At 44.0% G+C, this 16,938-nt stretch overlaps 1 protein-coding gene across 2 annotated transcripts in view; it reads right to left on the minus strand.

Annotated features, from left to right (window-relative positions):
- Window positions 1-16,938, minus strand: part of RSKR (ribosomal protein S6 kinase related) — an 82,074-nt gene that overhangs the window by 37,417 nt on the left and 27,719 nt on the right. For both annotated transcript variants that reach the window (XM_085649123.1, XM_085649124.1), the window contains exons 2-6: window positions 12,603-12,854; window positions 9,504-9,587; window positions 9,355-9,423; window positions 8,259-8,328; window positions 4,755-4,862 (exon numbers count right to left, since the gene is read on the minus strand). In XM_085649123.1, the coding sequence (XP_085505249.1) occupies window positions 4,755-4,862; window positions 8,259-8,328; window positions 9,355-9,423; window positions 9,504-9,587; window positions 12,603-12,854 (583 nt within the window). The remainder of the gene's footprint in view (window positions 1-4,754; window positions 4,863-8,258; window positions 8,329-9,354; window positions 9,424-9,503; window positions 9,588-12,602; window positions 12,855-16,938) is intronic.

Consider the following 16,938-nt stretch of genomic DNA (forward strand, 5'->3'; position numbering starts at 1 on the left):
GAGGAGAAGATCCAGTTTTCCCAGGAGTGTATTATGTTTGTGGGAACAAGGCTTATTACAGGTTGCCTGACCATTGGTATGGCACGTGTTATGTGGGCCTGGTTTTTCCGAAGATTTTTCATATAGATAGAATAGAAGATGTAGAACATATTAATTTATTAACACGATTTAAAAGAGAAACTTGGTCAGAAATAGTTGGTGATATATTTGGAGCTTTAATTCCAGCAGTGGGAATTTCTTTAAATGCATTTGGAATTCGGAAACTGTCAACGGTGGTGGATCGCTTATCGACAAGTACCGCTGGAGGGTTTCTTTTGGTGAATACGGAGATGATTGCCGTACGTGCCATGTCTATGCAAAAACGACTTGCCCTTGATATTCTATTGGCCAAGGAGGGTGGAGTCTGCGGAATGCTGAAAGTTCAACATTGTTGCACTTACATTCCTGACGAAAGCAAAGACCTGAAGGTCTATATCAAAAATATTACTGATTTGCATGAAGAATTAGTACCACTAGAAGCTGAAAGTGTCTGGACTAAAATAGCTAATAAGATAATTGCTGTTAAGAGTTTTATTGCAAAGATAGGTAGTACTATTATAGGTAAGATATTGTTTCCTTTGACCTGTGTAATTGTTGCTTTATTGATACTAAGATTGGTGTGTTTGTGTTGTAAAAACAGGGGAGGGAAAAAGAAATTAATAAAAAGAAATATTGAAAAGAAACATAAGAGGTCAAAAAGAGATCCACAAGAAATAGAATTAGAAGAATTGAGGGAGAGTGTTTACTTAGAGACGAAGAGGGATGATGAAAGGGAGTCTGGTGTGTAGTGTTGTGAAAAAGAAAAAAGACATTTTCAATTTCTCCTAAAATGGGACTAAATTTTTTTTTGGGTTGTTTTATTTGGTGATAATATCACCAAAGGGGGGATTGCTGGAGCAGAGTTTTCTGTTGAAAATTAATCGGGTTTTAAGCTCCAGTTTTGTCTACATGTCGAGACTTAAACTACTAATCTATAATCGATAATTATTTGTTTTGTGAGAGACTTTGATTAATCAACATACTAATGAGAGAAAATACACGTGGGAATGCATATATGTTGCTTAATAATATGTGCGGTTATTTAATATAAGTGTGCAATTTGTTTTGTGGATGCTTTAAAATAATAACGTGTATTAATGCTTAAATATGTCGCAGATGGCTAGTTAATTACATACACATAAGGGTATTAGTGGGAAATAACACTGTTTAATCATTGCGATGATGTAGTAACGTTATTTGTGTTTCTTTCAATTAAGATGGTTCGTTTTGGCCTAAAACAAGATGGCTGTCGTTTACAGCCTGTGCTCGAGTGAATATGAGATGACGAGAGGCCTTGTTGAACAGTCACCTGACTATGGCTTCTGCTGGAGTTTTGAAAGTTTCCGTGATGACAGTGACTCCAGGCAAGCGTCCAAATAACCTTGGAGGAAAAGAAAGCCACAATGAACTTTGTGATTACAGCGATGGCTTCGCTATGGTTCTGAGGAAATGCGCTTACGAAAGTATCTTTTGCAAAACTCGAGTTTCCTTCTTCCGTCTTTTTATTTTTGTGATTTTTCTGAGCGGAGGTTTTCCAAATGTAGCGATGCTACATCCTTTCCTGCTCGCTCTGCTCAGCGGCTCAGCGGATATTCAGAACATTTTATGTTGCATTATTTTTGAAAGATTTGTTATAAATATTGTTAGACTAGAGAGGGTCTAAGGCCACTTCTTCCCAAACCTGCGTTGGTGAGGATCGATGCTGTGAGGACGGCGACTCGGGAGACTTTACTGAGAGACCTGTCCTGACCCATTTATGACATTTAGCTAGAATAGGTAACTATGAGAATAATGATTTTGCTTTTGATTGACTTTCTTTTGAACTAATTTTAGATAAAGTACCATTATTTCAAATACAGTGTTGGTGGTTATTTCTTGTCGATTATTGAATACTCGTGTATGATTATTGTTGAATAAATCACGACTCAGGACAATGACAATTTGATCTTATTGACCTTACTGTAGATACAGGGTGTTTCAGGAGGTTTTCTCATGACCAGTGCTAATAGAATAATTGAGTGTGTGTTAGTGAAATGGGCCCAAGTGTATGATGAGTGTATGTGCGTGTATCTGTGAATTTACTCTATCCGTGGAAGTAGGGAGAATTTGTATGCCCTGATCTGCAGCAATTTCACCCGCTAGAGCTATATATATATATATATATATATTTATATATAAATCCCAGACTGAAATAGGTCCTCAGATGCAGTTAAACTGGTTTGGTATCTTATGTAAAAAAAAAAAAACTATCAGTATAACTAAAATGAAGCTCATGTTCTCTGGCACTAAATGCATAAGACTAAAATAGAAATGGTCTATCGGCTCAAAAACGTTGAGAAAGCTTACAAATCAAGTACCCTGGTTGCCACCTAGTTCCAACTTTGAGGTGTGTCTGGCATGATGAACTCATGGGTGGATCTATCTGTTGCGTCAATCATGATAACCATGACCGTGCTCAAGTAGGACTTTGGCAGTTTTCAAATGACCCTCTGTTGATGGAAGATGAGGGGACAGCAGGGTTTGTGGTAATGTTTGGGTTTAGAAAATGGGGGTTGGGGAGAACAGCTAGATCAAGTCTTGTAAAAGCTGTGGGTAAAATGGGTAGGAGATTATCAGGATTACTACAAGGGTTTCCACTTTACTATTCAAAGAGAGCTTACTGTAATACCATTATCCACAGCTACTCAATTTTTTTGCTCTACTGTACATCGCGTATATAGGGAGCCACAACTTTAGAAGAGTGGGGTTGGCTGGAAAAGGAGAAATCAATAAATATTGGTATTTTTCTTAGCCATAAAGAAAATTACAATATCTACTATCCTAAATTGGAGAATATATCTTACTCTAGATTTCCTTCACCTTTTTATAAAAAAAGAAAATTATATTGAAATTGAGGCACAACGATTTGTTCCAAACAGAAGAGAAATTGTATCAGCCTCAACCAATGGGTCATCACCATAAAATGGAAAAAGTGGAAGGCGTCCAACAATTTTTTGATTTGACTCCCCTATCATGAGCCGCTACAGATTTTATTGATTTTTCAAATACAAAACCCACTACCAGTACACCTTCGTAAATAGAAGTGTCCCAGAGTCTTCACAAGTGCGTTATAATGGTCAGTACAAATGTAGACAGTAAATACATATATGGGAGGAGAGACACCGTTCCACTAAGTCCTAGGCATGAAAAACAGTGGAGCTGGCGGATGCGGGGGTTTTCTTAAGCAGGAAGGGGAAAAGAGGGGTAAAGAGGAGAGGGCGGTGTGGTATTAGAGGAGGAAAGGGAACATCATGTTGGTGGGGTCCCAGGTGGGGCTCATGATGAGGGATTGGCCCATGTAGGGAAGGATGTCTACAACGGCCAATGGCCCTAGTCCTGTGTGGCAGATGGGGGCCCCTTAGTGGGGAGATGTGGCTGAACGGGCCAGCGGTTCCAGATTCAGGGTGGTGAGGTGGATCGAACAGTCGGGACAGCAACTCCTCCTAAGTGGTGGCTATGAGGCGGCCTCCTCATGATGGACAGCCATGGCCTGAGCCATCGCCCATTTGATTAGAGCCTGTACCAAGGCTTCCGGGGAGGAAAACAGTGGAAGTGTTCACTTCATAGTGATGGAACGTTTGGCTAGGATAAGGTCATCCTATGTTGCTTTTTTATTTGGAGGAGTCCCGGTAAGAGATGATTTTGTCTATGTGGCAGTTTTGCTATAGGTTCTCCCACACATAAAAACCTGAATTGTCCCTTCTTAACATTCCCTAAAAGACCCCACCTCCACATACAGCAATGGCCTTCATCAGAGGGATGAGGGGCCTCCCCCTGTAACGTCTGAAATCTCTGCCTGCCGCTCGATAGTCCTGCATTACGTGTCCTGTTTTTTACTCCCAATGGGATAGGTTCCCACCACCAATCACTGCCAGGGTTCTTTTTGTCTTTATTGTATTTCTTTATTACAAGTTAGATTAGGTATTGCTGCACATATTTCTCCTTTGCAGGAATGGCCCTGTATACCGTGCAGTTATCATGCACCAAGCAATGAAGCTACTGAGCGGAGCATATGGGCACACAAGTTGACCGCTGGGACATAACACACTGATAATTAACCTACCGCTGATACATTGTAAATTGCAAGGTTAACATGTGATGCAATAGCTGTGCAGTGTTGCAAAAAACACACAAGTTCAAAAAAAATCATTCTGGAGAAGAACATTTTGGGCAAATATTTGTACTTCCTATCTGCTAAATCGGAGAAAGGGGCAGCAAAGTCATCTGCTGCTGGGTGCCTCTAAAGATGTAATGAAGCGCAGCTACAGTTCCTACTTCCAATGTATTTTTGATTGTATCATACTGTTTTTGTACTGTATGTATGTTTTATGCTTATTGTAAAGTTTGACTAAACACTAGACAGTAAAGAGGGTATAAAATGTGGGGCATGTTTCCTGTGACCTCTTTAAGCACAGGTTTGAATTCTGCCAGTTTTGACACTCTTTCAGGCTGATAGCGCGTATGGAGGACCTGGAAAAAATGGGCTGTATTTCAGGGTGTTTTTCAATGAGTTGTTTTGAGATACGTTCAGCTTGTGGCTGGTGCCGCTATGCTACATAATGCTTACATTTTAAGAGGAGACCCACTGACAAAAGAGGACCTTGTGAAGTGTGAAGCCAACAAGACTGGATACATACCGAGCACAGACACCAGTTCAGCTGCAAACAAGCGGACGGTCTCTTCTCCGAAGCGCCCGGTGGACATCCAGAGCCTGTGGAGATCCCCGTAGCTGCAGTAGGAGCACACTGCCATGGGACAAAGCATGCACAGCCATCAGTCAGACTGGGAGCCACTTATGGACCAACTCTATCACTGGGAGCCGGTGGGTGACAGGAGGAGTAAGAGAGTGGGCCAGCAAGAGAGCAGAAGCAGCAGCTGACAGTGCAGCTGTGAGGGGGAGGCAGGATATGCATGTTATGGTACCAGTATTTTATATCACACATCTGCCACTCGTGCACCCTTTACAGTGTTTAGTTGTTCAGGGGTGCACAACCACACTTTTTGGTTTTTGATATAATTTTGTATTGACATATAGGCATACAATACAAAATGGTACATTATACATTGACAACAACCTAGAACCCACCACCCCCAGCACCCTTTGCCCTACCAAGGCAGTTGCATATGATCATTCTTGGAGTAGAAAGCAGGTTGAAAGTGAAAGAATTAGTGAGATACATATTTCCAGGGCTCTCAACCAAGGCATCCCTGGTGCATTGGCTCCTGAGGTACGGATCCAGTGGTGTCCAATAAAAAAAACCTTCCTTCCATTCTAGCCTCTTGTGGAAGCATTGCTCAAAGTCACATCTGACTAAACCCACCAGCGAGCCTAAGGGCCCTAGCGTCAGCGGCTCCAGTACGTCTGCAAGCACTGCAGCTCAAGCATACTAGCCCTCAGCTAGTTTGTGATCAACAACAAAAGATGCCAGAATTATGGCCAGCAAATGACAAGGACTTGATTGATATATGGCAGAGATGATTTAAGACATGTCAACCGTGGGTGATTTATGACCTGTCACGCAGCAAAGTTTTATGATCCTGTCGAAATCATTAATGTATGGTAGAGGTGATGCCAACTCTGATTTATGACCGGTTTTGCAATTTTGATTTATTATCCTGTCAGAATGACTTGTGGCACTCAGAATGAGATATGACACTGTAATAATGTTTTATGGCCTTTTCATCTTGAATTTTGCTTATAAGGTCTATGACCTAACGTAGAGTCCATGCATGTAATAAAACCTGGGGCCATGGATTTCCATAGAAGAATGTAAACACATGGCTGGATTGAATCTATTCAGAAGTGTATATGTGAAATGTGTACTAACAGGAGTGGGCCACGTGCAGGGGCTATGTGATACTGCTTGTTTTTGGCTACTTATGTTGTAGCAAGTCTCTGTTGGTCTCCAGAAAGAAAATCAGAATGAGATGGGGCAGTCCAGTTAGTGGTGGATGTGCATTAAAATGCTGGACATGCTCTTGTAGCAGGGGGTAGCTTCGCGGGAGTGGGACACGCCTTCCGCTGTGGCATGCGGTGCTCGGAGGGTCACGATACTGTTGTATTGATGCAGTAGGGTTTGGTGAGGCGGCCTGGGACCGAGCAGGGGTGTAGGGCAGATAGTAGTGACAGAGGGGTGAGTGGGTATTTTGATTCAAGTTACTCACTGCCAGTGGGTTTCTCTGGTGTTGTGGTGAAGTGGAAACAAAGGAATGGAATGCAGAAGAGGCGGCTGTCTACATATTTGGGTATACTCTTGCGGGAGGCCGTTTCTTGTCGGCCCAGGGGGAATCACTGGTTATAGGACGGGTTCCAAGGTGGATTCTGTTCCTCAACATTATCATTTTTATTTAAAGGGAGGTATCGTATGGCAGTTAAAAAATCAAAGTGCAGACATTTCTGCGGAATATGCCATATTTTCGACTGTTGCCCCATAGCGTCCTACATAACTGTATCCCTTCCTCACTTCCAGTTTTGTGGGATACATTACTATTTACTTTGAACATGTGTAGATGTGCACGTAGAAAGTTTGCTGATTTTACTGTTTCAACCCGTTTTCTGACACAAGAATCTTGTGTATGATTGATTCTCAAAATGTACATCTTGTGTATGTTCTAGAAACGGGTTCTCCTCATTGTCTCGCTCCACTCTAAAGCGCTTTGACATCGACTTGATGTGGTCCATCTATACAAACATCAAATAAATACATAAATAAAGAGCATTAACATGTTTATAGCATTTACATATCTGGGGTTTCTCATCATCCTGTGTTTTCTCCACTCTACTGGCTTACTACAATGCTTCGGTGTAAACAGGGCAGAGGTTAGAACGGGACCCGGCGTTACTTTCTGGCTCGATGGCTCATGTTCTGCTTCAGGGTCTAGCTGGGTGCATGGGTGAACCACTAAAGTTCACAAACAGTCCCAAAAGTCCAGTAACCCCAAAACCCATCAGTGAAAATGGAACCCAGGTCTTGCTTAGATTGAACAGACAGTAATGCCTGCCAAAGGCCAAGTCTATAAAAAGTTGCTCTTCAGCACACAGGGCTACTGTAGGATTTGTAGTTGGTGTCCAACAAAGGTCAAGAATGAAAACCAAAATAAAATGAGCTCTGGCAAAAAGGTTCAAACCAGTTCCATGCTGCAGGAGGCTCTCAATTACAATTGGGGTTTGAAGTTTGTAATTGGGTCCTGACAGTCTACACAGCTCCAAAAGCAGCCATCTCGGGGTCAAATTCATTCGTAAAATGGCTGCTCTGACCCTGATCCAATAGGAAACAGTTCAGTGTGGAGCCAGTTAAGGGTCAAACGGGTCTCACAGTTTGTTAAAGTTTTTCAAGAAGTAACACAGCTCGAGTGGGCTAGTACCCACGAAGCCATCCCCTAGAAGCACCACATTTTAGGGGCCTAAATTGCCTGGATGCAGAGCAGATTTTTGGTCGCTGGGACAACCACTAAGGTTATAAGCTCAGCCAATCCCCACTAAGAACTGGGGATTTGAGTTAGGGTCTAACCACAGCTTTAATCAACCACATCTTTGGAAGCGTATTGACTAAACAGATGGCAAAATGTGCCATCCTTGATGGGCAAGGCAAGCCAGCAAGTAAACCACCGACATAGCTTCTTTCTGAAGCTGTTAAAGAGTGATATTTAGCACCTCACTTTGGTGATTCCAGGGTCAATTTTTGCTACTTTTTAGGAATCTTTCAATCTTCGAATTACGGGGTATGAGTGCTCTGAAGATAACTTTCCAGCAAGTAGGATCTCTCGACCTGAAGTTTGGCGTCTCGTCTGTAACTGGCATTTCACCCATAACATCAACCAATCTCTTTCTTTATGAACAGAGCAGGTGTAGAGGTGATCTGTCCCTGCGGCCTGGCAAATTCGTATTACAAGAACAAATCTCAACACATTCTGTGCTATCCAAACAGAGCCCATATCTGAAAAGTCAGAGCCTAATGTAAAGGATTATTGGGCAGCAAGGTAAAGATCCAGAGGAGCAAACAGTCACCCGAACACCTAAATAAACGTGACCTGGGTGCACACATAGAACCTGTATCCATGGAGACATAATCATGCAGGGATTATATTATTTAAAGGACACTGGATTATGGCTTCGAGCTTGAGATGCAGCGGACACTCACTTATGAAAAGATGCTGCTTTCCCTGCCAGCTGTCCCCAATGCTGCGAATAAATGGGTGATTGACTTGACGCTGAGAAAAAAGAAAATTATAAAGACTTTGTTCAACTTGAAGATGAAAGCCATGAAACAGCGCTTCACAAGCACATGATCCAGGAGGGCAGGTACAGCATGGGCAGTGCTGATGCAAGCTTCTCTCAAACACTCTGAAACGGTACAGCGTGGCCCAGGGTATCCACACACACAACAGGTTCCGTAGAGAATAGCAACGCATGAATCCCTCACACAGAACAAGTTCAATGGAAGCCGCAACACTGCAACTGTAACTCACAGTATGTACAGCATGACAACAGCACTGCATGTTTCATTCACACAGACAGGAATTAAAGAAGAGAGAACATCAGTGGGAAACACCTTCACGCTCAGGACAGGAGCAGCGAATATTCACCTACAGACACAGAACAGGTACAGTGTGTGCAGCAGCGCAAGCTTCCTTTACTTACAGCTTCAAGTATAGCACCAGCAAGAGTTTAGCACTATTTACCCGGTAAATTCAGGCCGCTTAAACCTGCTGAAATTTACGAGGGGACAAATGCCTGGTAAATTCTCAGCCTACGTAGATTTTGGTGCAGAAAGCACCAACATTGGCATGTTATTCCCCAATTGGATGGGGAAAACTCTTGATAGCAGTTTATTTATAGGACCTAATAAATACCGATCCCTGAGGTGCGAGTTTTAATTGAGCCGATAAATGAATCTTCCCTATTGTGCCACACCTAGTGAGGGTCTACTCAACCTGAGCAGACCATAGTTAGTGGGAAGAGTGTTTATTTGAAGAACCGCAGACCACACGTTACATTCACACATTGAAGTAGGGGATCATCTGTTCTATCTGTATCCTACCTTCCATGCCCATCTTATCTGGGATGCTAGACTGGTCAGTGACTGCTACCTACTGTGTAATCGTAACTTTGCTCTCTATCTTAGCCAAACCGCACGATCCTGGGTAATTTCTTATAAACCTTTCAAAAGCGAGAGTGCCTAGAATGATCTAAGTGCCTTTAACACATGGTACATAAAAATCTGGTCATTGCATTACCTGTATGCTCACTTCTTCCTTGCACTGCTTCAGTGTGTCTCTTCTCATCACCTCCATTTTGGGTAACACCTATGATAAACAAAGCTGTTTGTGTAAGGCACAGCAAAGGAAGATATCACCACTGTCAGCCCCCACAAATGAACACAAACCTTCACAGCAAACACTGAAGCCTTCGTACAGTCAAGCACCTTCAGCACCGGCCCAATAGATCCTTTCGCGACAAAGCCCAGAATCTAATAGGACAAAAAAATAGAATGTGGTCATTGCTGCAGACAGAAGGTTACACACTCACTAACGTCAGGTGTGCACCGAGTCAAAAGGTGCCCTGCACACCCCGTGGGGGTTACTTCTGTGTTTGACTTCCAGGCCAGTGCAATGCCGCTGACCGGGGCCCCCGCAGGGGGCCACTAGAGCGGTCGGCGCCCTAGTGTCGCCTGGGCACCGGTCACCCCTCCCCGCCTCCCTCTCCTGGGGGGCAGGGACTCCGGCCGGTGTCCCCCTCCTCTTTCCTGCCCGGAAGTGACACGACGGGCGTCACTTCCGGGGCTCCTCTGGGCGTGGGGGGAGGCTATATAGCCCTCCCCCACCATGCCGGCGACCTCTTGTCGCCTCGCACGCCGCATCCCTCCGTTCCGCTTACCCGGCGTGGTGATGGCAGGTGGGGGTGAGAATATTGTAATATTTCCTTTTTACGTTGCAGGCGGAGTTACAGGGCGATCTGGAAGCAGGCCGGTACCAAGGGTACCTCTACGCGGCACCATAGGGGGTGCCAGAGCCAAATCCGAGGAGCCTCATGGGAGGGTCCCGGAAGCCGTGTCGGTGCCCCGCTAGTCCTTCGGGCGGTTGTGGGCCTGAACAACCGGGGGTTTGTTATGCTACGCTTCGCCCCGAGAAGGGGCGTGAGTAGAAGTTACCAACGGTCACGTGATCCTGGAAGAGAATCACTTGGACGGCAGCAAAGGCGGGGTTCGCCCCAGTGCTGCCCGGCTCATCAGGCGGGCAGGCGGCCCAGTTGGTTGCCTGCCCTTGGATCGCCCGTAAGATAACCCACCTATTACATAACGGTGTATGTAATAAACCTGCAGCATTTTGTACCCAATCAAACAGTCTGTGTGTGTGTTATTATTGGGTAATGTATTTTGTTGGAGGGGGGACTGAGGGGTGCCAATGGCGATACTATGCCAGCCTTGCAAAACAGGAGGTGCTATACACAAAACTTAGAATTGTGTGCAGGACATCGACTAGCACTATGTCACCAAGGTAAGTATACATAGGTCATCAATGTAGGCATATATGGGTAAATGTCGATTTATTATTCTTAACTCCATATCTATATGGTCAAAGTAAGATGCTGCCTTCACTGTGCTCTGAAGGAATGGTTGATTGACAACACTCAGTAAACTTTTTGTTCATTTTTGAGTGCAAACCTTACTTAAGGCGAAAGTCATCAAACAGAGCTCGGTGTATCTGCATAGGCAGCACAGATGCCAGCGTCTCTCATAAACTCTTAGAACAAGTACAATGTGACCCACAGGGCAGTTTCTATGCAGATCGGTTGAGCACAGAAAGCTCGAGCAGATGTAAAGTCAAGAACAGTACATCTCCACTTCACATATATACTTACCTGGTGATATGGCGGGCCATACTCTGCCGTCGATATCCTTGACCTCGATATCCTGACAAACAACTAACCAGGACACAAACTAGTAATGGCTGAAAGGGTCCTAATGTGCTCCCTTGACTGAAATCAAACCAGCTTTTCTGCTTTAAGAATCGTCAGTGAGAACCACGTGTTGTGACTGCAGAAAGGGCAGTGTGCAGAGGCCTTGCAGTGACGCGGAGAGTCAAACGAAGCTTTACAAGTGCTAATTAACAATAACCACAAAGTCTTCAATGTATTCAGAGGGGGCAACAGAGGAGCTGGCAGTCAACACAAAGATCTGTTGGAGGGTGGTACACAAAAGTGACTGGCAGTGGCAGGTGATGTCAGGTCATGAAAACTTTGAGGTGACCACGTCCTTGGTGCACCCTGAGCACAGAACTCAGCAGAGACGTAGAGGGTGGGATATGAGGTACAACAGCAGCTGGAGTACGGAGCCATCAAACCAGATGACCTTGAAAGTCACCAACCAAGACGGATGTAAGTGCTGCATCACAGGACCTCAATGCACAAGAGCATCCGGGGAGCAAGAGGAAAGATGCTCCCGCAGAGAGATACAGGTATGGGAGAAGGAAGGCTGCATTATAAGTGCTCTCAAACAGTGGCGGCTCCTCTTGTATGGGGGAGGAGCGTCGCCCCCTCTGCTTTCAAGCAGTGCGAAGGGGAAACATAAAATGATAATAACTTTGGGTTATTATACTTTTATGTTTGTGCTGCTTTGCTGGTGAGTGGGTGGGCAGGCGGGGGGGGGGGGGGACTAGGGCTGCTCTGCTCTCGGAGTAGGGCAGGGGAGGAATGGTTTGCCCATTTTAAGGGTGCAATCAACCTCTCGGGCCGCCTAAACCAGTCATGCACACTTTCCCCGTTCTCCATTCAGGCTGCATTACAGCCTGCGCGGAGAACATGCCCTGGCCCCCATTCCCTGGTTGGGCGTCGCACCTGAACGCTCAAAAGCAATCGCAACACTGCATTGCAGCATTGTGATTGGTCAGGGGAGCCTGGGTGCCGACCAATCACAACGCTGCAGTGCAGCGGTTTGGTTGGTCAGTGGGGCCTGGCTGTGCTTCCTGTTCCTCGAGGAGAGCAGGAGCAGAGACGCAGGACCGGCAGCAAGGTAAGTTCATTTTTTGTAATGTATTTTTTATTTTGCGCACCTTCCTGCACAAAAACTATCCCCTGAGGCATTTCCCTCTTTCTATGTGTGCTAGAAAGAGGAAAGACAAGGAGAAATAGAAATATTTCTCTTCATTACGCCTCTCCTGGAAAGGTGTAGCATTATGGCACATTCCCAGTGTGAACCAGTAATAGTAAATCTGTGAATGCATCAAAATCCATGGGTATGGCATGGGAACACACGCTCACCGCCCCTGAAAGACCTCCCTGGGCCAGAGTAAAACAACACAATGATTTACGCTGAGTTAATCCAAATTTATCAAGCCACTCAGGGCCATGCAATGTGGCCTTGTCTGCCTCCCCAGGCCTATCCTTGAGTTTAAAGAGAGATTCGGCCACTTAGCATACTCAGGTTAATGCTCCCTAATCGCCACATTTTTTTTTCATTTTTTTTTTTTTTTAGAATAAAATATACCTTGAGCTGTTGTTTTTCTGAAGATTGCCAAACAGGAAATTCCGGAAGAAAGAGTGAAAAGAAGTGAGGAGGAGAGTCTTCTGCGTTGCTGCTACAGTCCTCTTTGCAGGATTTCTGTGCCATCCATATTTTTTCCTTCATAGGCCTCCTTGCAGCCAGAAGGCACTCCAGGCTTGATGTTGCCAGCCCCACACCAGACAATACACTCTTCCAGCTCTGATCCCTGATCCTCTCCGTCAGGAGCATGCCTTCCTGCAACACAAATACGGGTATGGTGCTGTCATGCCTCAGGTAAGACGCTGCACTTGGACCACACATGCAGACAACAGGAGGACCTGGTCTACACCTAGGGTTGTTGGGCAAGCCCTAGTCATGGGGTGCATGGTTAGACATCATACATCAAAGTTACCCCCAAACACAGCTTAAGTCCTCCCATGTCAGGTCTGGGTAGATAATATACTACCCATTCAGGTACTTGAAGTGCTGGATTTGTAATAGTAAACTGCAAAAAAATGGATCGATGAGGATGTACAGGAATCAATGAATGAATGCGTGTATGGATACATTGATGGAGGAATGGTTGAGGCTGCGTGAATTGCTGAATGAGTGGGCACACTGACGGATGCATTAGTACATGAATGAAAAGGATACATGAGCTTGTTACACTTGATTCCATAACTGAGAGGAGTGGTTAGCCATCAACAAAGTAGAACAAAGGGACGCCTGTTTGTCAACCCATCAACTATTGTTTCGATTCCCCATCACCACCTGGTAGTGCTCGTGAATTGATGTCCAAAATGTACCAAGAATTTACATAATAGTTATGCCAGATGCGGATCAATCATGTCATGGTGATCACCCGAGGGTAAGGATGGCCTTTAAAAAACAACTACTATCATCATATGCCAGTGCCAACATTAGCCAACAGTGGGTATGATCATGCTGTGTTTGGCAACATTTTAGCATTTATTATACAAATTAACGCAATTATATGCAGAGGTGGGGTAACAGATGTCCTGGCTTGACTGCAATGTGGGTAAACCGGTGCCTCTGCACGCACACACAGACACACACACTCATGCATGCACACAAAGCGAATGAACATTACAATCACTGGCTCTGAAGCTCAGAGGGAGTGACAGAGGGGGCAATAGGCCCCTGCAATTTGGTAAATACTGGGAGGAATTCAGCACCAAAAGGTACCTTTGAAGCTTTTGTGTGGCAATCATGATGCTGTTAGACTAAGGCCACTCTAATAGAATCCACTTGCTTGCTCTACTCAGTGGGTCCAATAGTATCTACAGTATATCAAGCCATGGTCTTTCATGGAGCTCACACTCCCCTCACACCCACACCCGCCCTTGGCTTTCAAAACACCCGCAAATCTATGCTAGGTTTGCGTATTCTCCAAGACACCACAGTTGATAAACAACACACAGGTGTTATCAACATAATCCTAGCACAGTCTCTATTGTACAACAACTAATGAACAACAAGAACTCCCCTAGCTAGTCTAGTTATGACAAGATGTTTATACCCACCGATCACGGTCACCACACTTGCCCACCACTGCTAGAATATGTTTTCTCCTATGTGATTGGTTACAATTTCAACGGACTATAAGTGTATGCCAGTGCAAAATCAATACTCCAAAAGCTATCAGTAACAGCTGCTACAACCAATGACTGTGCTATGGGCTGATCTACACATGTATAACACAACAACCAGTGTCTGACGAGGTTGACTTATTGTACCGCTGCTGTCAATGTATTAATAGCATAAGCTGCATTTAGCTACACCTCAAGACGACTAGTTGAGTCTCTCACACCTGATACCCATCTGCCAAAGAATTAAGTGCAAAGGGCCAGATATATCAAGCATTTTACCGGTCCTAAACGGTCCAATCTGCAGACAGGCAGACCAGTAAAAAGGTTTTTGAGATGCATCAACCCAAAATGCATTCGCGAAATAGGTAATCACATTTTTTGCGATTAGCTATTTTGCTAATGCAGGTAGGGAATCACAATTTACGATTACCTAAATGCAATGCAAGAAGCATTTTTTAATGTGATTCGCTATTAGGGAATGTGTAGGAATCGCTATTTTTTTAGCAAATCCTACATACACAGAATTTTGCATCTCCAAAATAGCGAATCCGTAAAATTCGCTATTTCTGAATCGCAAAATACATTCTTGATACATCCGGCCCAAAATCTGCTGTTCTGTCCATAAAAAACATAATCGCAGAGGTCCAACCTACCTTGCGGAAAAACTGATTTGCTATCAACCAAGCAGATCTCTTCGTTCCGGGGAGAAAGCTCTTCTTGTTATCCCCCGGTACAGGAAACTCCGCGCTGAGGACAAAGCTTTTTCTTACCTTGCCCCACGGCATTGGAACTTTCTGCCTGTACATCTACATAAGTGCTCGGATCTTCTTCATTTCAGGAAACTCCTAAAAACAGAACTCTTTAGTAACTGATCCCACTGGCCAAGCATTCCTGCACCTTTAGCGTGGAGATACTCCTTTGGGGGCGATTCCGGCGCTTTACTAATCCTTCATTCATTCATGAAATAACCAATCTGCTTTATAGTTATTGGGTTTGGCCCCCTGTCTAAGTTTTTTCTGATGTGCAATTTTGGGTGACAAATTATTAATGCAAATTAATAATTTTAGTGATGCATATAGTCATAACCGATAAACTAATGATGATACACTTGAAACTACTTGATTATTTTGTTTAGAATTGTGATTAATAATGTAATATAGTTATGCCACGTTTTCATGCAAGACACCATTATTTTAATACGGATTAAGTTTTCTGTTCGTCTTGTTCTTGTCTTTCCCCCTCTCCCAATCAGTGTCCTGCTGCAAGTCAACTTTCCCCTCAGTTTCCTTGGTGCACAGAATGCTATGACGCAGGAGGCAAACTGTATTAGAAAGCGTGCATTGTGAATTAAACTTTCCATCATGTCCATCATGTACCATTTTCATAGATTTCTGCTGGAAGTTCCAATGCAAACATGCAAAACATCATAATTCTATGAGCTATTGTTTGAGAAAGGTTTCATATTATGTTGTACATCTCCGGAGTGTAGTTGCTGAAGAAGCATGCAGAAGATTTCTCTTACCTTAAGAAATGGGTTAGTGTTAAGAACCTGTTATAATTACAAAGCTGTTTTTGATGTGCTAATGCGACCTGCGATCATTCTCTGCTGAATCTGCAGTTTTAATATTTATTATGCATAATTTGTGTATAAACACTCTTGGGTTTAAAGGGACGATCAAGACTTCACATTTTCCTCCAGAGACTCTGTCTGACTATTTTGAGACTCTCTTTTCCTACCTTGAGATGCTGTCAGTATTCTTTAGGAGTTTGCCATTTATATTTAGAGAGATTTAAATGCCTAAACAGGGATTTTATTATGATTTGTCATTCCGTATTGTGCATTTGAGCCTTTTGTTTCTAAATGTATGCATTTACTTAAACACAGACAAGAGAGCGTGAAAGGTGATAAGGCTTTCACATATCCTCCCCTAAAGTACAACTAATCACACCAACCATGTGAAAGCCTGAGGATTTGTTCCTATGTTTAGTGCCACATCATATAAGAATATTAGAAATTAAGGAAAAAAAGCCTCACCAACCAAATGGTGGCATGCTTCATCACTGGCATTTTTTCTCATTCTTACCCTGTTGGGGCAGTACCGCTCAGGCGGGCTCAACCGCTTTCTGAAGCTCCTAAATATTCATTTTTCTGGACATTTCTAAAAGTCCAGTCAAGATCAAAATGGTTACGGATTTACCCAAATAGCTTTATTTAGTGGGAACTTGTACTATGATTAAAAACTAAGATACTGATCCCCTATCCAGCATCCCTTATAAGCCAACATATTTTGGCCAATTTAGATATGCCTAAAAGGTCACTCTGAGAACCAGCTGTGATCGCATTCTTAGATGCTACCATGGCATTTGACACTATAGAATGGCCGTACATCTGGGCGGTCCTGGCCAAAATGGGGTTTGGCCCGAAGTACGTTTAATGGATACAGCTCTTATACCAGGAGCCTTTGGCCCAAGTGGTGGTCAACAATAAATTGTCAGCGACATTCCCACTCGGCCGAGGCACTCATCAGGGCTGCCCACTTTCATCACTTCTCCTAGCCATAGCCCTGGAACCATTGGCAGCCTGGATCCAAGAGGATCATATGATATGAGGCTTGCGATGGTCCCCAGACTTAGAAGATTGCATCTCGCTTTACGCGGATGACATTTTGCACTATTTGGCCTCCCCAAGAAGTCCCTCGTAGTGGTCATGGATAACCTATCTGTGTTTG

Source organism: Triturus cristatus, chromosome 3_2 (assembly GCF_964204655.1).
Source record: "Triturus cristatus chromosome 3_2, aTriCri1.1, whole genome shotgun sequence".
In the NCBI taxonomy this organism is placed as follows: Eukaryota; Metazoa; Chordata; class Amphibia; order Caudata; family Salamandridae; genus Triturus; species Triturus cristatus.